The 26,969-nt window shown below is 44.4% G+C and overlaps 1 protein-coding gene across 1 annotated transcript in view; it reads right to left on the bottom strand.

Moving 5' to 3' along the window:
• Positions 1 to 26,969, bottom strand: part of MAP3K15 (mitogen-activated protein kinase kinase kinase 15) — a 149,219-nt gene that overhangs the window by 9,123 nt on the left and 113,127 nt on the right. Inside the window, 8 exon segments of the mRNA XM_067723097.1 lie at positions 3,076 to 3,209; positions 3,212 to 3,232; positions 14,848 to 14,953; positions 15,169 to 15,299; positions 17,280 to 17,407; positions 19,644 to 19,777; positions 21,336 to 21,423; positions 26,675 to 26,770. Of these exon segments, the coding sequence (XP_067579198.1) occupies positions 3,076 to 3,209; positions 3,212 to 3,232; positions 14,848 to 14,953; positions 15,169 to 15,299; positions 17,280 to 17,407; positions 19,644 to 19,777; positions 21,336 to 21,423; positions 26,675 to 26,770 (838 nt within the window).

The following is a 26,969-nucleotide window of genomic DNA, read 5'->3' as shown; positions in this document are numbered from 1 at the left end:
ACCTCCAACTTCCAGCTGTAAACCACAGGCAGAGCAAACCTGGAGGCTGGTAACTCAGGGCCCAAGCCCTCATCCCCACGGGGTGCAACTGGCTGAGGGAGGCGGCGCTGCCCTTTCCTGTTCAGGCTCCTGCTGCAATTTCTGCTTCAGCTCCACTGCTGGCTAGCTCATCATCGTCCTGCCGCAGGCTCTCTGTGCCTGCGCCCTGTGGGGGAGGAGTTTGGGCTGAGTCGTCACATCTCACTGTGACACGGGAATGCTTCCACGAGTCCGGCTCATCCATCCTGCGTGACCGTTCCCATCAGGGACGGCTCTCCATTCATCTGAGGAGTTGTCATCTTTAAAGTTCGCGGTCTTCTCCTCATCGTCTCCAAGCCCACCCAATGAGCCAGGAGTGGAAGCCATTCTGTCCTCCAGATGCACCCCATTCCCAGCTCCTCGGCAACCATGGGGCTGGCGCGGCCTCCCCTGCCCGCTCAGTGAGACCGGGGCGCTGCCGAGAGCAAACCGCCAGCCTCCGACTTCACAGCCTGAAGTCCCTGCACCAGGGGCGCACCAACCGCTTCTCACACGCTGCTCCTCATGGGCAGGATGGAGAGTTTGGCATTGAGGGGAGGGGGAAATGGGGCATTACTATCCACTGGGCACACATGGCACTTAGATGAATAATTTCCAGCGATCTGCTGTACAGTGCTGGACCTTGACTCAAAAATACTGTTAAGAGGGTAAATCTCATGTTGTGTTCTTACCACAATAACACAACATTTTCAAAAAACGAGTTTTGGATTTTGAGAACACTGAACACTGGATAGAATTCAACCCGCAAGACGTGAAATGCAGGGCACATTCCAGCTGGCACCCCTCGCCTGAGGGGTGGGGATCTAAGGGCACGAGGGGGGTCCAGAGACAAAAACTCAGGACAAGAACTCAGAGAGGAAGGGAGTAGCTTCTCCCCAGGCTCTCAAGAAGAAAAGTGCAAACATGGGCACTACGGTTTTTTTTGTTTTTTTAAAAAATAAATTTATTTATTTTTGGCTGTGTTGGGTCTTCGTTGCTGTGCGTGGCTTTCTCTAGTTGCAGCAAGCGGGGGCTACTCTTCGTTGCGGTGCGCGGGCTTCTGACTGCGGTGGCTTCTCTTGTTGCAGAGCACGGGTTCTAGGCACGCAGGCCTCAGTAGTTGTGGTTCGCGGGCTCTAGAGCACAGGCTCAGTAGTTGTGGCACGCGGGCTTCAGTAGTTGTGGCACGTGGGCTCTAGAGAGCAGGCTCAGTGGTTGTGGCGCACGGGCTTAGTTGCTCCGCGGCATGTGGGATCCTCCCGGACCAGGACTCGAACCCATGTCCCTTGCATTGGCAGGCAGATTCTTAACCATTGCGCCACCAGGGAAGCCCACCAGCTGCTATTTATTCCGAGGCCTGTAACTGAAGCTGCAGGAAGATCTTTGCCAGCCCCAGGTGGCTCCATCCTGGACAGGCATGGAAAGGCTGGAAGGTCACTGCTGCCTGCCAGCCACGGTGTTCAGGGTCTTGTTGGGATTGCAGGTGCCAGGAGACACTCGTCAACTTGAGATCTTGCCTTTAGGGCTATCTCACAGCTGCTGGGAGGGTGGGAAGCTCAGAGAACCTTCTGCAGGGGCTGGGCTGAGGAGTGCACCAAGGCATCAGAGCACAGGGCGTGCAGAACCCGCTGAGCAGGCTGCACCCAGCTCATGGGCAGAGCCCTGCACTCGGGCCTTTGAGTTCCTTCTGCCGAAGAGACTGAGCCAGAGGGCCTGGCAAGGATGCAGGCAGGGAGGCTGTGGGGCTGACAGGCCTGGGAGGCCACCAGGCTTGGTAGAGAAGCAGGAAGAAAGGCCTCTGGAATCACGTTCCATCAGGCTGCTTCCATGTACTGTGACCTTGTCATCCGTAAGCAGTGGCCACTTAGCCTTCTGGGACCCTGCTCTCTTCCTTCTTATCTTTGGGGCAAACAAAAGTGCTCCGCGGAAGGTCAGTGCTGGTAACGACCTCTGAAGGCTACAGCTGCTCTTCAACTTCTCCAAGCGTCCACGGAGCCAGAAGCCACAGACCTGACCTCGGATACACTGGCTGTCCTCGCATCAGCTTCCCTTGGGCTCGCAAGCAACCACGTCCCTTCCCAAGGGAGCATGTCCAGTGTAAAGCCCCACCCATAGGGCCAGTCAGTACCACGTGGGCCTCAACACACGGGTCACCCTTCCTGTCAGCTCTGGGAAGGCTTTTAGAAGGACAAAGGAGACAGCATCTGATACCCAAAGATCCTCCTCTCCAAATCTAGACAGAAAGCTGTCCTCCAAAGACACACCCAACGCGGCCCTTGAGCCTTACCCAGTGTAAGAGCGCGTACAGATTAACGAAGAAGCTTAACTCCCTCAGTTGGAAAGAAAGAAAGAGATACCCCCCACCTTTCTTAGAGCATTCACTTTAGAAAACCTGTCATTCTAAGTTCTGTGTCTCTCTTCGAGATATATGTAAACCTTTTTAAAAGCCAAATAAGCCTCTTGCCAGAAATATCTTTCTCAAGGACCTGGGAGCCATCTCTTTGGAATGCCACCACCGAGGAAGGTAGCGCTCCAATTTCCGGGTTTCTGTGGGAAAGCAGGAGCCTAACTTCAGTGGAGCCTTTTGCTCCAGAACTACGTCCCGTCCTAAAGGTTTGAGAAGTTGATCTTTCCTTTGGGTAAAGCCAATTAGCTAACACAAGTGGTCACTCTAGTTGTCAGGGGAACCTCGGGTGAACTTCTGTGACCAGTGGTGCTGTCTAGTCCTTGCACCTGAGGACTAGTCAGCATTTCTCTTCAGAACACGGATGTAAAGGGCTGCATCTGCTTGGCTAGAGGAAAGGCTGAGTTCCGCTTTCCAGTCTCTTAGCGCTCCACTCTCTTGTGCCTGTGACGCACATCACATTCTGATTTTATGCTTATTCAAAAAGAAAACAAAACAAAACAACCTGTATGCTTTCTCTTCCACCTTTGTGGAGAGGTTTCTGGATTGGGAGATTTTTGATTTGAATTCTCTCTCTCCAACACCAGCAACCTAAACCATCCAACATGTCTTACTTTGAACATGGCTGCCTGCGGTTCACCGAGCTCATGGAACGGAGGCCTGCTGGTGGCCATCTCAATGACGGTGCAGCCCAGGGCCCAGATATCAGCCGGGGCACCATACCCACGAGGTCCTCGATCAATAATCTCGGCGCCATGTACTGCAGAGTGCCTATTGGGAAAAAATACAACAAAGATGGTGGGTACCATATTGTTTAAAAACTAAGTGGACCATTAGTAAACGAGTGTGTGAACTTTAACTCTCGTATTAATGACACACGGGGGCCGGTCTCATGCGTAAATGATGTCACTGCATCTCTTCTTTGACCAGACACATGCAAATGCCTTTCTTTAACACTAGTCAACGTTGACAGAGGATCACTCAGCCCCTCGAAGGATAAATGGGCCCAATCTAATTCAACCAACACATATTAGTGCATGGCAGATACAGGAGGACCAGAATGTAAGAAATGTGGTGCCTGACCTTTAGACACTGCCCAGTGGAGGAGACGTGGCGACGAGGAGGGTGGCGACGAGGAGGGTGGCGACGAGGAGGGTGGCGACGAGGAGGGTGGCAGTGGTGATGGTGAATGTAGGAAGTGCTCTAACAGGTATACACAGAAGGCGCTGAGAACATGGATGGAAAAGTGCTTGATTCTGCCTGGTTTGAGTCAGGGGAAGCTCTAGCTGTGTCAATTTGGGTCTCTGAGAAATAATACCAAGTCAGAATTAGACATACAAGAGATTTACTGCGAGAAGGGGTATGACGGATAAAGGGGGAGGGAGCAGGCTGGGCAGGGGGAGCTGTCAGACTGCAGTGCAGGTCTGACCCCTGCGAAAGGAGCGGGAAGGAAGCATCTTGATGGCAGAGCACCTCTGAGACAGCTTTGGCCAGGCCACCGGGGAGGCCCTGACCCAAAGCTGCCCACTGGAAGAGCGCCACACTGTTTCTAGTACCCTCACCATGCTCGGTCATTGGCCAGGAGCAGGCAGGGCAAAGCATGACCTTGCCATGAACATGGTGGCCAATCCAAACGGGTGGTGGCTGGGCCGCCAGTGAAGTAGACTCCCGCCATGAGGCTCGAAGAGGTGGACAAAGGAACAGGAGAACTTCTGGGCAAGGTGAAGAGCTCGAGCCAAAGCCCGTGGGCGTGAAGTATAGAGTGGACCCAGGAGCGCTGTGTGTTCTGAAGGTTCTGGCTTTGGACTTTCTCCTGTGAATCACGAGCCACCAGGGGCTGCCACAGGGAAGGTGGTGATCAGGGAGGGGAAGGGGTTGCTGGAGAAATGGGGCAGGGAGGTCAATCAAGGGCGCTAAGAGTAAAATCTTTGGTTTCCCTTGAAACTAATCCTGAGGCAAGAGGCAAGGGGAATGTGGAAGCAACAGCAGCAGATGCTACGTGCTGGCAAAGAGGTTTATAATAAACAGCGAACTCAGAAATGATACTGGCCATGGTGTGAATAGAGAACACTGAGGCACAGAGAAATTCCAGTCTCTGCCTCAAGATCACAAAACCAAAGTAGGTTTCCTGAGTCTTGATCAATGCAAATAAAGGGCTCATTGGTTAAAATAAGCTTGGAGATGCTACCTACTACATCCTCCTCCTCTTGAACATCCAATGTCTTACCAGCTTGTTTCTTTCCCATGAGCATTTTAAAGGCTCTAGGACAGCTCCGACCAATAGGATGTTCTGCAATAATGGAAATGTTCTATTCTGTGCAGTTCAGTATGGTAGCCACTAGCCACGTAGCACTGCTGGGCTCTTGAAATGTGGCCGGTGACACTGAAGAAATGAATTTAAATTAAAAAATTTTTAAATTTTATTTCATTCTTCCTAATTTAAAGTTAAATATACATTAGGTTGTATCAGTGAGTGCAAGAAATCAGCAGGGCAAAAATGATGGCTTTGGTCTCCCGAGCTGAAAGCCTGGTGGGCAAGTGTTCGGTTGGCTGCAGGGTTGGGCGAGATGGAGGCTCGTAGCACTTGTTGCAGTGTCAGGAAATCTCAGAGCCCCAGGAAGGGAACTTTCAGTGACACCACATCCCCTACAGGCTCCTACTACAGTGAACAACAGAGAGAGAGGCCTTGGCAGGGAATGTGCCTTCTAACTAACCCATAATTCATTAACTTAGGAAAGACGTGACGCTGTGCTGTTTATTAGGCTGTTATCTCTCAGCTCTGCTATGCTGGGTCCGGGACTGTGCAAACCACATTTCTGCCTTGTCTGCTGCTCCCTGGTGGGTTGGGAGGGGTTGGAGGGAGAGAGCATGCCTGGGCACAAGCGACAGGAAGGAGAGGTTGGTTAGCAAGCGTCACTTTGGACCCTCAGGTGGTTCCAGTAGCAGCGCTTGGCTCATTCCCAGCTTTTTTGTCCCCCCCCCCACTTCCAGAACCGGCCCCCTCAGAGTTACGTGCTCCAGCCCAGTGGCATCCCCCACTGAAAGGTTTGAATCCCACCCTCCCCTTTGCTCCCTCAGGCCCTAGGGATGTAGGCTGCTTTCTGATAACTCAGTCCCAGGAAACAGTTCTTTCAACTAAATTCTCTCTGTAAAAATAACTGGGGTGATTTCAATTTTCCTGCCTGGATCCTAATATAATCTCTAAAAGTTAATTCTTAAAAAAGAAAATAAACTTAGAAAGTTATGCAGCAGTAGAAAATAGCACTAAACCAAATTGCAATGGCTTATTGACCCTGACTGAATAACTGTCCTTAGTACAACTGTTTCACAATTGGAGGATTAGTCTGCTTAATGCTAAATTTGGAGATTTTCTTTATATGGAACCATAGTGAACATCACTCTTTCTAAAGGTAGGGACTTAGCAATGACATCCATATTAGTTATTTACTGCTATATAATAAATTACCCCAAAGAAAAATGGAGCTGGATGAATCAGGCTCCCTGACTTGAGACTATACTACAAAGCTACAGTAATCAAGACAGTATGGTACTGGCACAAAAACAGAAACATAGATCAAGGGAACAGGATAGAAAGCCCAGAGATAAACCCACGCACCTATGGTCAACTAATCTATGACAAAGGAGGCGAGGAAATACAATGGAGAAAAGACAGTCTCTTCAATAAGTGGTGCTGGGAAAACTGGACAGCTACATGTAAAAGAATGAAATAGAACACTCCCTAACACCATCCACAAAAATAAACTCAAAATGGACTAAAGACTTAAATGTAAGGTCAGACACAATAAAACTCTTAGAGGAAAACATAGGCAGAACACTCTTTGACATAAATCGCAACAAGATCTTTTTTGACCCGTATCGTAATGAAAATAAAAACAAAAATAAACAAATGGGGTCTAACTAAACTTAAAAGCTTTCGCACAACAAAGGAAACCATAAACAAAACAAAAAGACAACCCTCAGAATGGGAGAAAATATTTGCAAATGAAGCGACCAACAAGGGATTAATCTCCAAAATATACAAACAGCTCATGCAGCTCAATATCAAAAAAACAAACAACCCAATCAAAAAATGGGCATAAGATCTAAATTGACATTTCTCCAAAGAAGACACACAAATGGCCAACAAACACATGAAAAGATGCTCAACATCACTAATCATTAGAGAAATGCAAATCAAAACTACAATGAGGTATAACCTCACACCGGTCAGAATGGCCATCATCAAGAAGTCTACAAACAATAAATGCTGGAGAGGGTGTGGAGAAAAGGGAACCCTTTTGCACTGTTGGTAGGAATGTACATTGGTACAGCCACTATAGAGAACGGTATGGAGATTCCTTAAAAAACTAACAATAGAACTACCGTATGACCCAGCAATCCCACTCCAGGGCATATACCCAGAGAAAACCATAATTCGAAAAGATACATGCACCCCAATGTTCACTGCAGCACTATTTACAATAGCCAGGACATGGAAGTAACCTAAATGTCCATCAACAGAGGAATGGATAAAGAATATTTGGTACATATATACAATGGAATATTACTCAGCCATAAAAAAGAACAAAATAATGCCATTTGCAGCAACATGATGGGCATAGAGATTGTCATACTGAGTAAAGTTAAGCCAGACAGAGAAAGACAAATATCATATGATATTGCTTATATGCAGAGTTTAAAATAAGGGTACAAATGAACCAAAACAGAAGTAGAGTCACAGATGTAGAAAACAAACTTATGGTTGCCAGGGGATAAGGGGGAGAGGAATAAATTGGGAGATTGGGATCGACATATACACACTACGATATATAAAACAGATAACTAATAAGGACCTACTGTACAGCACAGGGAACTCTATTCAGTACTCTGTAATGGCCTATATGGGAAAAGAATCTAAAAAAAGAGTGGAGATATGTATAACTGATTCACTTTGCTGTACAGGTGGAACTAACACAACATTGTAAATAAACTATACCCCAATAAAAAAAAAAAGTAACTTATTGCATGCTAGGAAAAAAAGAAATTACCCCAAACGTTAGCAGTTTAAAACAACAGTTATGATCTCACACAGTTTCTAATGATTGGAATGTAAGGCTGGTTATGTAACAGCTGGGCCGGGTAGATCTGGCCCAGGGTCTTTCATCAGACTGCAGCCAAGGTGTTGGCTGGGGCTGCAGTCATCTGAAGGCTAGACTGGGGCTGGAGGATTCACTTCCAAGCTCACAGGGGTGTTGGGAAGAGCCTTTGTTTTCTCGCCACATGGGATCCTCCATAAGGCTGCTTAAAATACGGCTTCCCCCAGAGTGTGTAATCCAAGAGAAAGCAAGAGGAAAGCCACACTGCCTTTTCTGACCTAGCCTCCAGGTCACACACCACCACTCTGTCCTAATCTATTCATTAGAAGCAAGTCACTAAGTCCGGGCAGTGTTCAACGGGAAGGGAATACAAACAAGGCTGTGAATACCAGGAGGTGAGGGTCACTGGGGGCCATCTTGGAGGCTTCTGGCCACAACATGTGACTTTCAATTGGCACTCAATGGCTTACAAAGCAGCTCCACGTAGCACTGTCCATCTGACTCTCACAACTCCATAAGCACGGGCAGAAGAGGTATGATGTACTGTTGCTCCCATTTTACATATGGGGAAACCAAGGCTCAGAGAAGCTAGGGAATTCATTCAAGCTAAAGCCCAGGTCTTCTGTCTTCAAAGTTGGAGCTACACACCATGACATCCCTGATCTAAGTAATGGATCCAGGAGAAGCACAACTGAAGAAAAAGCTGCCTGATTAAGAGCAGCTGATGCAAGAACTTCCAAAGCCATAATGTGACTTCTTTCCATGTAACTTTCTTTCCGTATTAGGCCCAGGGCAGTAATAGCGAACTGGGTGCTCCATTTTATTTACTACTGTATTCATAGGGAAACCATCCGGTCACAGCAAGCAGCCAACGATGAGAGACAGATCCCCACAACTATTTCCAAGAGTCAAGGGGCCAACCCGGGGCAGCGTGCACGTTGTGGGTGTACATCAGCTGTACCAAAGACTGGCTTCTGTGGAGAAAACCAAGTGAAGATGCCATGGAGGTGGGGGAGCAAATGAATGGAGAGATCCTGGAAATGTTGCTCGCCTTAAATCTGGCTCTCTTAGGGGTTTCCTATGGTCCCTCAGGTATCTACACGGGTGCAGTGGTGCAGAGTTCAGGACAAGGTGATCAGGAGACCCACAGGCGTCAACCCAGTCCCCTTGGGACATGAAATCCATTGGGGGCTCCTGGACAACGGCCCAAGAAGGATTTTCAAATTAGCAGCAAAGAAAAGACATGACACGGGACGATAATTTAGGAGTTTCGACTGAGGGGCCAAGATATGATCTGGATACCAAGACAAGGGGTGAGAGAGGGACCACAGACGCATGTTTCTACGGCGGTCTCAGATAACTGGTTACACAAGCCGTGGGCCCCCAGCCCAGGGGCCTCCCACCCAGATCAAGGGTTAAAAGGGGTGAGAGAGCAGAGCCTGCGCTGGGAGGTGTACCCTCTCTCATTACAGGTGTTGGGGAGGAGCTGTCCCCAGAAGCGTGTGGGCCCATGGCGACTCAAGCAACTCAACATCCACCCAGGATAAGTGCACTTGAAAGGAGGCCACACATGTTTGCACCTTCTACAGTCCCCTCGAGACAGTGTTAGAGCCCAAAGTTTCCACATTTAATATTAATAAAGTAGCAAAAAGAGAAGTAAGGTGCAGCTTTCCATGCCCCCGGGGTCACCCCAGTTGTCCTGCCCAAGGGATGGGTCTGGAGGGAGGGGCCACCACTTCCTCCCAACCCAGAGCCTGTGAGGGCTCCTCACTGGGCCCACTCAGAGCTCCATATGTATGTGTCCCCTGCAAAGAAGCTGCACAGAGGACTGGTTCCCATGGGAGCAAAAGCAGCTGACAGCAGCAGAGTGGGGACCATATGGTCTGGGAATATCACCGCACCCTCTTGACAGCGGGTAAAAAAGGGACACCAGATGCAAAACCCGTTGCAGAAATATTGCTTTAGTCTCTTGTCTGTTTTTTGGGGTTTTTTGGCCGCGCGGCTTGCGGGATCTTAGTTCTCCAACCAGGGATTGAACCCGGGCCCTTGGCAGTAAAAGTGCCGAGGCCTAACCACTGGACCGCCAGAGAGTTCCCTGCTTTAGGGTCAGTCTGCCTGCCTGTCTGTCTATCTATCTATTTATTTACTTTTGGCTGGGTCGGGTCTTTGTTGCTGCGTGCGGGCTTTCTCTAGTTGCGGCGAGAGGGGGGAATACTCTTCGTTGAGGTGTGCGGGCTTCTCACTGCGGTGGCTTCTCTTGGTGCAGAGCACGGGCTCCAGGTGCGCGGGCTTCAGTAGTTGTGGCACGCGGGCTCAGTAGTTGTCGCTCACGGGCTCTAGAGCGCAGGCTCAGTAGTTGTGGCGCACGGGCTTAGTTGCTCCGCGGCACGTGGGATCTTCCCAGACCAGGGCTCGAACCCGTGTCCCCTGCATCGGCAGGCGGATTCTTAACCACTACGCCACAGGGTCTTTCTTAAAAGGAATCCTGCCCAAAGACAGCCTTCCAGGCCTGGTTCCCTCAGTAGAAAAAGATGGAGGGGTAGTTATAATGTGCAGGGTAAGAGACCAGGGTGAGGGAGCAAGGTGTAGCCAGCCAAAGGAGAGGCCCCTGTCCCGGACACGGGAGTTATATTCAGAGGGGTCCGGCAGCAAAGAGTTAATAGCAACCATCGGCCAGACCCAGAGCACAGGAAGCCAGCTCAGAACAGTGCTAGTCAGGTGACAACTTTCTGCCCCTCTCCTCTCCTGTCCACATCTGGTGAGGAGGGAAAGAGGTGAGGGAGGGAGCAAAGACCGACACCCCGACCAGTGGGGACGGGGAGAGGAGTCCACCCTTTAAATGAGGACGAGCGTGTGGATGAGTACAGGCAGAGCCCGGAGATACTGCAGGTTCGGTTCTAGACCACCATAATAAAGCGAATATGGCAATAAAATGAGTCTGGAGTTTTCCGGTTTCCTAGTGCATGTAAAAGTTATGTTCACACTATACTGTGGTCTATTAAGTGTGCAGTAGCATTATACCTAAAAAAACAACATACAGACCTAAATTAAATAATACTTTATTTCTAGGGACTTCCCTGGTGGCGCAGTGGATAAGCCTCTGTGTTCCCAATGCAGGGGGCCTGGGTTCGATCCCTAGTCAGGGAACTAGATCCCACGTGCATGCCGCAACTAAGAATTCACATGCCACAACTAAGGAGTCTGCGCGCCACAACGAAGGAGCTGGCAAGCCACAACTGAGCTGATGAGCTGCAACTAAGGAGCCCGTGAGCCGCAATGCGGGAGCCTGCCTGCCACAACTAAGAGCCAGTACAACTAAATAAATAATACTTTATTGCTAAAAAGATGCTCACCATCATCTAACAATGCAGGATTGCCACAAACCAATTAGTAAAAAAAAAAAAAAAAAAAAGCACTATCTGCGAAGCGCAACAAAGCAAAGCGCAATTAAACAAGGCACGCCTGTATATCTGCCGGAACCCTTTCAATGACTGGATTCAGACTTCGTTTGCTTCTCAAAGTGCCATTAAGACTTTCCCTTTGTTTCTCCAAAGACGACATACAGATGGCCAACAAACACATGAAAAGATGCTCAACATCACTAATCATTAGAGAAATGCAAATCAAAACTACAGTGAGGTATCACCTCACACCGGTCAGAATGGTCATCATCAAAAAGTCTACAAACAGTAAATGCTGGAGAGCGTGTGGAGAAAAGGGAACCCTTTTCACTGTTGGTAGGAATGTAAATTGATACAGCCACTATGGAGAACAGTATGGAGGTTCCTTTAAAAACTAAAACTAGAACTACCATATGACCCAGCAATTCCACTACTAGGCATATACCCAGAGAAAACCATAATTCAAAAAGACACATGCACCCCAATGTTCATTGCAGCACTATTTACGGTAGCCAGGTCATGGAAGCAACCTAAATGTCCACTGACGGAGGAATGGATAAAGATTTGGTACATATATACAATGCAATATTACTCAGCCAGAAGAAGGAACAAAACTGTGCCACTTGCAGAGACATGGATGGAGCTAGAGACTGTCATACAGAGTGAAGTAAGTCAGAAAGAGAAAAACAAATATCGTATATTAAAGCATATATGAGGAATCTGAAAAAATTGGTATAGACAATCTTATTTACAAAGCAGAAATAGAGACACAGACACAGAGAACAAACGTAATGATACCAAGGGGGAAAGGGGCGGGGTGGGATGAATTAGGAGATTGGGATTGACATATATACACTATTGATACTATGTATAAAATAGATAACTAATGAGAATCTACTGTATAGCACAGGGAACTCGATTCAGTTCTCTGTGGTGACCTAAATGAGAAGGAAATCCGAAAAAGCGGGATATATGTATATATATATAGCTGATTCACTTTGCTGTACAGTACAAACGAATGCAACATTGTAAAGCAACTATAATCCAATAAAAATTTTAAAAAAAGAAATAGGGATTGATAAAATTAAAAAAAAATTCTCTTTGTTATCTAAGTGTGGCTGGAAGAGTCACGGGAAAGGACCATTGCCCTGAGCAGGCGTGGGAGACAAAAATAAAAATAAAAATTACACCTTTTGAGTCTGACAGGCTCAACATGTTAGTTATGCACATAAACTCGATTCTCTCAAAGGCTCCTGCCAGCTTGAATGACCAGTGCAAATTAGTATTTAGTTCACTAATGCAGACTTCAGTTGCACTTGCTATGAGCCAGGTACTGGTTAAAGCACTTCATCAATATTAACTAGTTTAATCCACATAAAAACCCTCTGAAGTGGGTATTATGAGCATCTCTGTTTTATATACTTATGAAGAAACGGAGACGCAGCGAGCTTAAGTGACATGCCCAAGGCCACACGGCTAGCAAGTGGTTGAGCCAGAATTTGAACCAAAGCTGTTCACAGCCACAGATCAGAACAGAGTTCCTGTCCCGAGTTCCATTCCTGGGTATCTACCGGAGAGGGATGGAAACATATCTCCACACAGAAGCTTGTATGTGAATGTTCACGGCGTTATCATTCACTATAGTCAAAAAGGGGAAACAATCCAAATGACCATTAACTGGTAGATGGATAAACAAAATGTGGTCTATCCATACAATGGAATACTATTCAGCCAGAAAAGGAATGAAGTACCGATATACACTATATATAGCACAGGTGAACCTCGGAAAGATTATGTGAAGTGTGGGAAGCTGGATACAAGGGACCACACGTTGTATCATTCTGTTTATAAGAAATCTCCAGAGCAGGAATGTCTATACAGACAGTGGGTCGCTGGTTGCCTGGGGCTGGGGGTGGGCATGGGGTTGACTGCAAGGTGGCACCTTTTGGGGGTGACAGAAATGTTCAAAAATTGGATTGCGGCGAGAGCTGCACAACTTGGAAAATTGACCAGATACCATTGAAATGTGCACTTTAAATGGGTACATGTTACGATATGTGAGTTAAACCTCAATAAAGCTGTTGCAAAACCAAAAGCAAAGGGGGCTGACCCTGGCCGTAATGGCCCTTCCTCCTGTTCTAGCTGGTTTACACCTATGGTGAAAAGCCTTCAGAGGAACACAGGAGGGGAGGACTTCGGGCCAGGAAGTTGTCTGAAGCCTTTGTCTGTCCTTCCAGGCTCCAAAAGCCTCCGGGCATTTGCGTGGCAACGCCCCACTGTGTCCACCCGCACCCAGTCGGACTGTGGCACCAGCAGCTGAGATTTCTTTACAGAACCGCTCTGTTTTGCAAAGAGAAATTATATGCAGGGGAATTTCCTACCCCAAATGACACCCCTTCTTTATTATCCCCCAAACACCCCTGCATTATTTTGCAATGCAAAATTCATGCCTCCTCAAGCCAATTACTTGGGAAAATGTGATACGCAATGATGAATTATACATGCGTTTTCTTTATGATTTTTTTTTCTCCTTGGGGATGGTAATTATGAGATAAATTGTTGGGGGTTTTATGTCTTGAAATAACTCCTTACCATATCAGAGCCCCTCTTGCTACATATTGCTAAGCTAATTGGTGGCTTCCAAAGAGAAGGACAGAAGTCATTTTTAATTAGGCTAGTAAAAAAATATGCCAGTCATACATACATACTCACCGATACATACATGTTGAGATATATATATTTATATCAGAAATAATGAATGAACATTCAATACACTCTTGGGGAGATCCCGGTGGGGTCCTTGGTGTAATAGTTCCCCATTTTGAGGTGCATGTACCTCCTTTGGTGTTACAACTGAGAAGTCATTTCTGATGCATCAAAGTTCTCTTTAGATAGAGAACGAGTCTCTACTGTGGGTGTCCAGTGGCTGACATAACAACTGTCTTGTTGAAGAAAAGTCTTTCAAAGCTGAGACATTATTCACCAAAAGTAAAGGCAAGTCTGTCCACTCTCTAGTTTGGTGTTATAGGGATAGAAAACAATCATCTGTCTTTTATAACTTACATCGGAGCTATAATATGATAAGCGCTGTTTCATAATTCCATCAGGCAAGATCTTTGTGATGCTTTCATTACACCCTAGGGGGAGCACAAACCTTTACTTAATCAAAATCAGTACTTCTCTCCGAGGATCAAAGTTTCTGTTTTGCTTTTAAATGGGAATTACAAAAAGCCATAGGGGGCTTCTGAGCATAATTCTACTCCTTGGTGGTGTACATGGAAAGCTAGCTGGCAATTTTATTCCACTCTCTGAATCCAGTCCCTCTCAACACATAAATGATTCCATCACTGACACATGGAAAAGAAAATTCAATTGCTCAAACCCACGTAGAATACCAAACCCATCTTAGAACACCCTAAAAGAATCAGCCTCTCTTGGAAACATAATCATATTAAAGCACGAGGTACCAGAACTCCCTAAAGTAACAGGCTATTTTTATAAAAGACCAATAAAATGTTCTAATAAGTTGCCTGAGGGATACTGTTATTCAGAATTACCCACGATTCTGAATAATGTGCTACTAACTTAGAAGAGATGCTGCCACTTTGCTGACTGGTTAGAAACCCTCGGAAAACCTCAAGCAGAGCACAACGCCTACTCGAGCTTGGAAGACAAGGAAGAAAGTAAGGCAATCTCGTTGCCACAAATAGCTAAGTGCATCATTATGACAGAGTTCAAACACTTTGAAGTTGGGGACAATACACCGTCCACTTCAACTACCAGTTGTCCAGCGTGCACACAGGTGCTTGGTGAGTAACTTCCAAAGGACTGCAGTTGCAGCAAGCCTAACCCTAGGACGGCGACCCCACGCCAAGCTCTGTCTGCTTACCGGCAAAAGTTTCTGTACATGGATTCACTCCTGCAAGACGTTTAGAGGTGCCGAAATCGGAGATTTTCACCACTCCGCTATAGGTATTCACCAGAACGTTATCACCCTTCAGAAAAGGAAGAACATCAAATGCTTAAAGAAAGATTTAAACAAATTAATGTAAAATAGACTTGGACCTTAAGAAATGGTCATGTGTCTCTAGGAAGACTAGACTCTGCTCAATCCTCTCCCCTCCGTGAGCCCGTCCACCTGCAGACACTCCAGCAGCTCATGTGATCTGAGATGCAAAGTAAAATCTCATTGGCTCAGACAAGCAAGTACCTTTATGTCTCTGTGCACAATCTGGCTTTCGCGGAGATACTTGAGGCCTTCCAGGGTTTGCTTGGTGTAGAACTTGATGGTGGGCTCCTTCATCGGCCCCCATTTTGATCACAAAAGAGCCGAAAGGCTTCCTGGAAATGGACACACACACAAAAAAAAAAAACTCATCAGGGCGATGAAGAGTCAATTATAAGGGTTCAGGGAAATAAAGTGAAGTGACGTTTCTAACCTAATGTAAGCACTCGCGCCCACATCACTGTATCTGGGCTAAATGCAGCATCCTTCCTCCCTCTCTGTTGCCTGTTTCCCAGATGCGCAAGCAGCGTAGTCAGAGAAGGGACGGGGCGTGAACCAGCACATCAGCCTGACCAGAGGTGCAGGGTGGAAAGGAACCCCTTGTGACCCCCGAAACTCAGCCAGGCCACCTTCGGGCTCAGCTCTGTTCAGCTGCACAGAATCAGGAAGAGAGCGCAACAGTGCTCTCTGAACTCTGAAGGGCTGGCCTGACACTGCACGTGCGGCACAAGCGCCTCAGCCATTGGGCTTGGGTCAAAGCCACGCTTTCTACCTCACCCTGAAATCAGAGGTGGACGGGAACAGAGTGAGGGGCCCTTAAGGGAGACAGGGACCCGAATCGGAGGAGGTTGGGGCTCTCTGTCCTCACTGTGAGAAGCTCCTAATGCCAGGTCCCAGGGTCAGGACGGTCTAAACACCCACCCCGCCCCGACCCCAATTATACTATTAAACATTGAACTTTGGGGCCAGAGAAAATCTCCCTTCACTGCCTTCTGACCCTGTGTTTCAGAGATTATTGTCCAGGCCCTCAGCATCAGCTAGTCGCCCTTACACAGGACCCTGCTATGCCTCAGTTTCCCCATCTGTAAAAGGGGAGGTGCACATCTATCTCCAGCTCTGTGGTCATCCTCAAGACCTCACGTCTGGAACACAAATCAGTATTTTCTGCTAGACTATGAGCAGTCTGAGGGAAGAAGACACTGTACGTCATCATAAATGTAACCCTCAAAATCTAGCGCATTGCCTGACTCTTAAGACATATAGTTAGGTTTTTAATGTAATGGCAGGCTCTTAGTAACTATGAGTTGAAAGAATGAATGAATACAGATTTCTAACTCAAGTTTTTATATTTGCATTCAGATTACTATTAATTTTATCATTATTTTCTTAAAATGAGCACTTACTGAGTTCTTGCTCTCTGCCTGGCACCGTTCTGAGAGCTTTACAAACATTATCTCACCCCATCCAATAAGCCACTGAGATAGTGTCATTATGACTCCAATAATTATTACTATTCCAACTATGACAGTATTTATTAATAATCTAATTTTAAAATTCATTTATTCAGTCAGAAAACTGAGGTCACACAGCTTGCAGATGGAGGGACCAGCTCAAACTAGATGGCTGGGGTCTTCCCTAGTGGCACAGTGGTTAAAGACTCTGCGCTCCCAACGCAGGGGGCCCGGGTTTGATCTCTGGTCGGGGAACTAGATCCCACATGCATGCCTCAACTAAGAGTACGCATGCCACAACTAAGGAGCCTGCCTGCCGCAACTAAGACCCAGCACAGCCAAATAAATAAATAAATAAACATTAAAAACAAACAAACAAACAAACAAAAACCAAACTAGACGGCTGGCCCCAGACCTGAGGAACTCCCACCCTCGCACTCTACTGTCTGCCTTTGGGGATCTTGTGGATAAAGCACTGGGGTGCAATTTCACTGTCAACATGTTATTTCACAATGTCATTTAAAAACACCTCCATTTCCTCTTCTCCAAAGCACATTTCAACTCCTAAACTGTGAAGGCCTCAAGGCCAGAGACTATGCTTTATTCACCTCTATGTCTCTAGTGCTCGGCCCAGCAGCTGGCACTCAGTAGATCCTCAATGAATATTTGATGATTGAATTACCAGACCAGGAATAGACTGTTTACGTGACACTGGAAAATCTGAATCCAACTCCTCTGGGAAACAAATAGTCTCCCACACCTCAAATGTGTCATTTTTTAACGGCAGGATGAATAACGATGCTCATATTATATTTTCATCAGTGATTTTCAGGGTATGAGACCAGAAGACCAGTGACTACTCACCCCCAGGCACCTGCTCCATAAATATCTTAATGTAGCCGCCCTCGGAAACAGAGCCCAGCTACTGAACAATATTGCGGTGCTTGAGGTTCTTGTGCAGGGTGATCTCCTCATGCAGAGGCTGAGAGTAACTGGTGAGAAAAACAAAGCCAGTGTCACCTGCCAAATCCCTGGAGCTTGGGGTCCATCTAGCGCACCTCACCAGTACCTGCCCTGCTGCTGGCCATCCCTTCTTTGTGGGAATGTTCTCTCCCCTGGCTCCCATGAGACTATTCAGCTTCCCATGTGTAGAACAGGGGATAATAACACGAAGCACTCAGGGCTGCCGGGGGCCAAAGTGTGTCAAGTTTCTCAGGCACCCAGTGGAGTGCCTGGTGTGTGGCAAGTACCCAGTGAATGGCTGCTGCTGTTACTATGGTTATCGATAGGGCTTGAACTCTCCAACCATCCTTTGTCTCTCTCAACAGCCTCTCTTCCTCTGCTCCCCCATGAAGGGAGCTGTTCCAGAAGGTTCTGTCCTCAGCTGCCTTCTAGTCTCATTCCGCAGGCTCATTCCAGACTACAGCAACAGCCACCTAATGGACCTCCCAGCCTCAGCCTCTGGCCTCTTCAGTCTATTCTCCCCTGGCCACCCTATTTCCCCTTCCTAAAACACACACCCCATCACATCACTTCCCATCCTAAAGTCCACATAAAGACCACATTGTTTAACATGGCACACAAGGACTTTCAAACTCAGGTCAGACTACATCTTGAAAAATGTTTGCCTCATCTCAAGAGCCCCCCCCCCCCACTGCCCTACATCCTACAGTCGAGTCACAACAGACAATTTTTTCTTCTCTCAGTACACTCTGTGCTTAACAGCTCTGCTTCCCCTCAGCATAGAATGCTCTGGCCTCCTCTTCTGCCAGACGAACTCCTACTCATCCCTCAAAGGCCGGCTCAAAGATGATTTATTTTCTCAAACTTGCCACAACTCAACCAAGAAGAGCAATTCATTCCACTCCTATGCTCTACAAACACTCTGTGAACCTCTGTATTATGGCACTTGTCACTTTGCTCTACCAAACCGGGCACACCCTAACATTAGGACAGTATCCTACTCCCCTTTCAGTCTCCAGTGCCAGCCCAGAATCTGGCACAGAGAAGGTACCCAATATCCTAACTTCAGCCTGTAAATTTAGGGAATGGGACAAAACAGTCTCTAAGGTCCCTTCCAGCTCTAAAATCCCAGGAACGACCATGAGCAGTGAAGAGCTGGAACGACTAACACAACCGATTGAAGGAGGTGGTTCAAGCCAGCAATTTTCCCCCAACAAACAACTGCAACGCCTTATCCATCATGAGAATAAGAGACAGAATACTGGAAGAGGAACTCAAGAGACTGGATCCCAGCCTTGTTTCTTGATGTCCTCGGAGAAGTCATTTAACCTTCTTAGCCTTGGAAGAAGTTGGATGAGTTCATTTCAGACCCTGCTTTATAATTCAAATATCATAACACACAATCCCATTAAAAATGAATAGATGAACAAGTGAACGAATGAACGAATGAATGACAAAGGGTCTTACAGCTGCTAGAAATCACTTGTAATCCATCCTTAATAATTCACTGACCACCTGGATGGAGGGCCATTTGCACACAGCCATCAGTGTCCAGCACTGAAGGCAACGCTGCAGATGTGGTCTGAGCACGCCGGTGGAGCACAGAGCTATTATTTCTTATACTGTGGCCATTACTGTACATGTAGCTTCTCTACAAAAACACTTGACAGTCAACACGTTCTTGTTTAGAATTAGGAGGGGCATGAATTCAAAAAGGAATAAACCTTTAGTTAGACTCTTAAAAAGTGTAGGAGAAATAAATTGGTAGTACTTGTGGTTTAAAAAACAATAGCCCAAAATCTATGGGTGAGGTTGAAGGGTAGGGTATTAATAAAATAGTCTGTATAGCAAAAAACTAAAATTTTTCCTTATCACATTTAATTTTCTGTAACGATACATCTGAATAAGTAATAGCCATTTCAAATTGTTACAATGTGAATTAAAACACTGAGTCCTATTTTTAAATATTTGCAAACAAACACCTATGTAAAAATGTAAAACTTTATTTCCTCCTGACGGGTGGAAATAAAACTACAGTCTTCTTTTAAAACGTGACTCTGCAATCCACATGCCTCTAAGTGAAGTTGTTCCATTTTCTCCATCTATTTATAATATGCAGAGCACAAAAGCAGATCACCCTTATTAGAAGAGAATTACAATTTTTTTGATGACATAATGCTTTCATTATGCACCATCAGTGGTGGGCACGGGAGTTGGGGTATGGAGGTGGCAACTGTAGAAGGTGGAAGGCCCGCCCTGACTTGCCTGCTGTCTCTCTCTGGAATTTCTTTGATGGCTCTTCGCACTTGACTGCTCAGATCTCTGCCGGCATACACGATCCCATATGTGCCCTTCCCCAGCACCACTCTCTCACCATTCGCATCGTGGTCATACTCATACTAAGGAAAAGCAACAAGATAAAAAAGCACAGAGCTTGTGGTGGAGAAACCCCATAAAAGCCCAAACATTGTCCTGCAATTTTTAAAAAATTTATGAATAACATTATTTGAGTACCAGGCAGGTCACATTTCTTGGGTTATATACTTTTCATTAAATAATTGCTTTTAAGGGGTAGAGTTGTCAGTTACTCATATAGTCATAACATGATTTTATGAAATAGAATGCAAGAAATTTACAAATACGGCTCATATGTAACTTAGCGGGCTCACCTTTTGGAGAAATCCCCTCACTTTGATGCTGCAATTTAAAACTGCTTCTAAGCATGTCAAGTACCCCAAATAGGTGCCCTCTTACATGATCCCTTATCAACTCGCCAGGAAAGCAACCACCTTCTACAGCCCAGAAAAGAACTGAAGGCAAATAAAACTAAAATTGTCTTAATAGAAAGTACACATGCTGCCCCACTCCTGCTTTTAGAGGTACAGACCTAGCATTAAACACATACTGCAAAGTTCCCCCAATCTTATCATCAAAAATTGTACAGCTGCATTCCAGTTGGTTCTTCTCAATGATTAAAAGAAATGTAACTCTAGACTGAGCAATATTTATTTAAAGCAGAGGCAGCAAGGGATTCTTTCTGTTATTTTCTATGCCCCCTATACCTGCTTACAGAAGTGCACAGAACGCGTGTGCATGTGGACGTGTCCCTTCCCATCCACTTCTAGGGATGCTCACGACAATTAAGGTTACTAGTGGGTCTCATCACTGTCTGATTTAACCAGACATCTGCCTGCTTCATAACAGGCTTTTATCTCCCACCTTCAAAGTGCATCACTCAGTTCGTTTCTACAACAAACTTTGATCCTAAGCTAAGAATTCGAGTACCTGACTCAATTATTAAAATGAATCCCTTTGATATTTTCTGTAAGAAATCTCAAAGAATTAATTTCAGCCCACTTGAAAGTATAGCAAAATCTCACTAAATTACAAGGACCTGAATTAGTGGCAAAAGTCATAATAACTGTGCAAGATTTAAACACGTGCGTAGTGGTGTAGTCATCTGTGGACTACCACTGTGCTGTCCAAAAGAGCTTATGATGACCCTTTCTTAATATTAAGAAATTAATATTAATTTCTTCATATTATCATATTTAATGTATTAAATGCAAGTAGATATAACTAAAGTCATTTTAGGCATAAATGAAAAAGTCTGCTTCTATTTGCCCAACTCTTTCTCTTGTAGTTTCACAAACGTTATTAATTAGCATAGAAAAAGCTTTTCCATCAGTTGTACACAAAAGGGAATTCTAGTCTAGTCCATGTCAAATTTTTCTTACACATTCTGGTTGATAGGATGCCAAAGTAATGAGATTTTTCTATAGAGATGCATTAAATTTAATCTCTGACAGTCATGAATAGTGATGGCTAGCTCGTTCATTAATGAGTATTTTAAAATATACACATAAAGAACTTTCACACAAAAAATGGGACATTTTCTTAAAGCATCAAAGACACAATAAATAACTTTTTCCATGTTCTAGGTCTTCTGTGACTCACCTCTAAGGTATCCCCATCGGTCTCTCCCTCCAGCTCCACTGTACTGCCCACTCCATTGGCTGTCATCTCTTTGACCAAAGAGCAAAACCTAGAACACCAAATGTCACAAAGATGCCGCTGATTATGATCACTCCTATTCCTTTCCTCTAACTTGGCCTTACTACATTAAACTGTGATTAAATAAACCAAGCTTTTACAAGTTATGGAACAATCACTCCACTCCTTGATTTGACATGGTAGTGTACTGGTTATCTAATCTAGTTCAAATACCCATATGATACTTGAATCCCCTCTATACAATATCACCACCAACTGGCTGGCTAATTGATGCGTGAACACCCCCAGTGACAGAGAACTCATTACCTCACAAGGCAGCTCATTCTTTGGCGAACTCAATGACAAATGCTTCACTTATATTGAACTAAGACTTCTTTTATGTGGGTCTCATCCATAGACTGCTTAGAATTAGTCCCTTTCTACATAACTGCCCATTAGAAATGTACATAATTTTATTATATCCCTATAAGTCTTTCCTTCTTGTTCCCTCAACGCTTCCCCCAGGACTTGTTTGTGAGTCACTTCACTAACTTGTAATTCTTCAAAGGTGTCCCTGTATTATTCTTCAAGTCTGGTCCCGGGACCAGCGTTCCAGGGGTGATTTAATTAGTGCTAAGGATAGTGGGATCATCACCTCCCAAGTTGCCAGCACGCTAGCTCTTAGTGAGAAATAAGGTCTTGTATAAGGGGAGAGGTGAGAAGGAAATGTGTAGGACGGCCTCATTGTTCTGTTGACATAGACTAAGCTTAATATCAACTATAACCCATAAATATTTCTCACAAATGCTGCTGGGACACATCAGCCACTCCCTAGACTTGTGTAGTTATTTATTTGCATACAAATGACTTGACTCAGAAGATTTGTATTCAGTATTCTCTCTTAAGGTGGCAGGGAAGAATACTGCATACTTTAAGATAATTTCCAAAAAACACTAGGATGTTCTTTTCTCTAACCCATCCCACCTCTGCTTCTTCTAATTTTTGAAAGCTGGGACATGCAACCGTCAAGCTTCTTAGGAGACATGTGGTATGGATGCAACAGAATAACTAAAATTTAAAAGACAGTATCAATTGTTGTTGAGAATGCGGAGCAACTGGAACTCTCATATGTTGCTGCTGGAAGTGTAAATTGATACAACTACTTTAGTATCAACCAAAGCTGAATAGAAACCTATCCCACAACCTACTAACTCCATTCCTAGGTACATACAGTGCAGAAATCAAGGCATACGTTCACCAAAAGGCATGCACAAGAGGGTTCATAGCAGTTTTATTCATAATGGCCCCAAACTGGAAACAATCCAAATGTTTGATAGAACAGATAAACTGTCATATACATTCACACAATGGAACACTACACAGCGAAAAAAAGCATGAACTAATACAACACGGCTGAATCTCATAGATATTATTTTAAGAGAAACAAGTGAGAAATAAAAGAGTACATACTTTATGAGTCTATTTATTTGAAGTTTAAGAACAGGCAAAACTAACCACTGGTGACAGAAATCAAAATAGTTACATTAGGAGCGGGTTTAACGACTGGGAAGGGGCACAAGGCACCTTCTGGGGTGCTGATATACTTAACACACTCATCTGTATATTACACCTCAATTAAAAACGTATTTAAATGTATGGCAAGAAAAGGCACTGAGGACGGAATGAGAGTCAGAAGGTAAACTCTGTAGTAAAGGGATGTTCTGCTTCATATCTGGCAGCATTTCCCAACTCTAAAATTGAAGATTGTGGCCCAAGGGTGCCCTGGTCTGATATTTAGTCTGATTTCTAAATACGTTGTGATAATGATTGTCTGAGACGCACTGAATTAAACTGTTCTCAAATTACATGATACAAACTCTCTCAACAAACTACGAATAAAGGAATCTTCCTCGACCTGATAAAGGTTATCTATGAAAAACCTACCAGTAACATCATGCTTAATGGTGTAGAACTAGACGCTTTCCTCCTAAGATCAGGAACAAGACAAGGATGTCTGCTCTCGCCACTTCTACTCAACATTATACTGCAGTCTAGTCAGGACAATTAGGCAAGAAAAAGAAAGAAAGACATCCAGTTTGGAAAGGAAGAACTACACCTATCTCTATCTGCAGATGACATGATCTTGTATACAGAACATCCTAAGGAATTCAATAAAAACTGTTAGAACTAATAAATGAGTGCCAGTTTGCAGGATCAATATACAAAAATCGAGTGTATTTCTACACACCAGCAATGAACAATCTGAAAATGAAATTAAGAAAACTCCACTTAGAATAGCAACCAAAAGAATAAAACACATACATATTTAACAAAAAAGTATAAGACTTGTACATTGAAACTCCAAAAATTGTTGAAAGACATTAAAGAAGACCTAAACAAATAGAAAGATATGTTCATGGGACGGAAGACTTAACATGGTTAGGATGGCAAAGCCTCTCAAATTGATCTGCAAATACAAAGCAATCCCTGCCAAAACCCTAGCGGGCTCTTTTGAAGAAACTGACTAGCTGATCCTAAGATTCACGTGGACATGGAAGCACCTGCAATAGTCAAAACAATTATGAAAAACAAGAACCCAGTTGGAAGACTCACATTTCCTGATTTGACAGCTTAGTACAATACTACAGTTATCAAGAAAATGTGGTAACAGCATAAAGGATGGACATATAGATCAACGGAATAGAAGTGAAAGTCCAGAAATAAATGCTTACATTTATGGTCAACTGATTTTCTAAAAAAGTGCCAAGACCATTCAATGGGAGAAGAAATAGTCTTTTCAACAAATGGTGCTGAGACAACCACATATCCACATGCAGAAGAATGAAGTTGGACCCCCTACCTCAGACCATTAAAAAAAAAACAAAACTCAAAATGGATCAGAGACCTAAATATAAGAGCTAAAACTATAAAACTTTGAAGAAAATAACACCAGAGAAAATCTTGGGTTAGGCAAAGCCTTCTTAGATATGACATCAAAAGCACAAGTGAGGGCTTCCCTGGTGGCGCAGTGGTTGAGAGTCCGCCTGCTGATGCAGGGGACATGGGTTCGTGCCCCAGTCCGGGAGGATCCCACATGCCGCGGAGCGGCTGGGCCCGGGAGCCATGGCTGCTGAGCCTGCGCGTCCGGAGCCTGTGCTCCTCAATGGGAGAGGCAACAACAGTGAGAGGCCCACGTACCACAAAAAAAAAAAAAAAAAAAAAAAGCACAAGTGACAAAAGGAAAAACAGATAAATTGGACTGCCACAAAATTTAAAACTTCTGTACTGTAAATGACACCATCAACACAGTAAAAAGATAACCCATAGAATGGGAGGAAGCACTTGCAAATCACACATCTGACAAGGGCCTTGTATCCAAAATATATAAAGAACTCTTAAAACTTATTAACAAAAATACCAATAACCCAATTAAAAATGGGCAAAGTTTGGAGAAACTTGGCAAACATCACTTTTGCCAGGTAAGCCAAGTTAATATCACCATTAATGAGACAAAGATATTGTATGTCTCCCAATGTGATGTACTGAGGACAGGGCATCACTTCTATGGTATTCCTACCCTAAATGCATAACATTAATATAATCATGAGGGAACAGCAAACCAACCCAAATTGAAGGATTATACAAGATAAACTGCCTGTACTCTTTAAAAGCATTAAGTCAAGAAAGACAAAGACTGATGAAGAAATGTTCCAGATAAAAGGGGGCTATACAGACGTGATGGCTAAATGCTAGTATGTAATCCTGGTTTAGACCATGAACCAGAGAAAAAATATCTTTTGTTTCACTGTAAAGGACATTAGTGGGACAATAAGTAAAATTTGGCTAAGGTTTGTAAATTATAGAACCATATCAATCTTAGTTTCCTGATTAGATAATGGTACTGTGATTACATAAGTGAATGTTCTTGTATTTAGGGAAACACGTACTGAAATACCGAGAGGTAATGTAGCATTATGTCTACAACTTACTCTTGAACAGTTCAGAACAAAATAGTCATCTGCATATAGAGAGAATGTAAAACAAATGTGGTAAATGGTTAACAGTAGGGAGTTCTGAGTGAACTTTCTTGTAGGTGTGAATATTTTCCAAAATAAAAAGTTAAAAAAATGTTTTAATTGGGCAAAGGATTTGAGTAGATAGTTCTCCAAAGAAGATATATAAATGGCCAATAAGATCATGAAAAGATCCTCAGTATCTTTAGTCATTAGGGAAATGCAAAACACAACCACAATGAGATTCCCCCTAACACCCACTAGGATGACTACAATCAAAAGGACGGACAGGGCTTCCCTGGTGGCGCAGTGGTTGAGAGTCCGCCTGCCGATGCAGGGGACACGGGTTCGTGCCCCGCTCTGGGAAGCTCCCACATGCCGCGGAGCGGCTGGGCCCGTGAGCCATGGCCACTGAGCCTGCGCGTCTGGAGCCTGTGCTCCGCAACGGGAGAGGCCCGCGTACTGCAAAAAAAAAAAAAAAAGGACGGACGGTAACAAGTATTGCGAGGACGTGGAGAAACTGGAACCCTCATACATGGCTGATGGGAATGTAAATTGGGAAAACACTCTGGCCGTTCCTCAAAGTTAAATAAAGAATTATCATAAGACCCAGTTATTAGGCTCCAAGAGAAATTAAAACATAAGTTCACACAAAAACTTGCATGTGAATGTTTATGGCAGCATTATTCACAATAGCCAGAAAGTGAAAACAAACCAAGTGCCTTTCAAATGATGGACAAATCAAATATATCCATACAATGGAATACTATTCAGCCACAAAAAGGAATGAAATTCTGATACATGTTACAACATGGATGACACTTGAAAACATTATGATAAATGGAGGAAACGAGTCACAAAAGACCATATATTGTATGATTCTATATATATGAAATGTCAAGAATAGGCAAATTCGTAAAGACAGAAAGTAGATTCAGTGGTTGCAGAGGACTGGGATTGGGGGGGTGGGGTTAGGTTGAGAGAAAATGGGGAGTGACTGTTAACGGATACTGTGTTTCTTTTGGGAGTGATGAAAATAATCTAAAATTACATTGTGGTGATGGCTGCAAAACTGTGAATATACTAAAAACAAAAAGATTGAATTCTATACTTTAAAATGAGCAAATTGCATGGTATGTGAGTTATATCTCAATAAACCTGGAAAAATTTTCCATAAGTTAGAACTTCAGGAAACGCAGTATAGCAATTAAATATTTTTCACAACAAAGACCCTTTAAGAGTGATTCACCATAATTAGACTGAAAGTACCTGAATCAGATTAAAACTCACCTACTGCACTAGTCTTCAGTGGAAAAGTAGATTTGAAAGTCATCAGAATTATCATGGACGTAAAGAAAACAACACCGTTCATCAAACTTGGATATGCTGCAAAATTTCAAAACATAAGAATGCCTATTATATATAAATTTGGATATCAATTTAATTTTTTTGAGAAAAATCTAGGAACAGCTTTTCTTCCATCTTACAAATTTGAAAGTTTCATTAATGTTTTAACAAATACCCCCCGCCCACCAAAGTGACTTCTATTTCTCTATGAAATTTAAATAGGAGGGGCATTTATCTT

Source organism: Pseudorca crassidens, chromosome X, assembly GCF_039906515.1.
Source record: "Pseudorca crassidens isolate mPseCra1 chromosome X, mPseCra1.hap1, whole genome shotgun sequence".
In the NCBI taxonomy this organism is placed as follows: domain Eukaryota; kingdom Metazoa; phylum Chordata; class Mammalia; order Artiodactyla; family Delphinidae; genus Pseudorca; species Pseudorca crassidens.
Note: the sequence above shows the minus strand (reverse complement) of the source record. Positions and strands in the feature narration are given on the sequence as shown.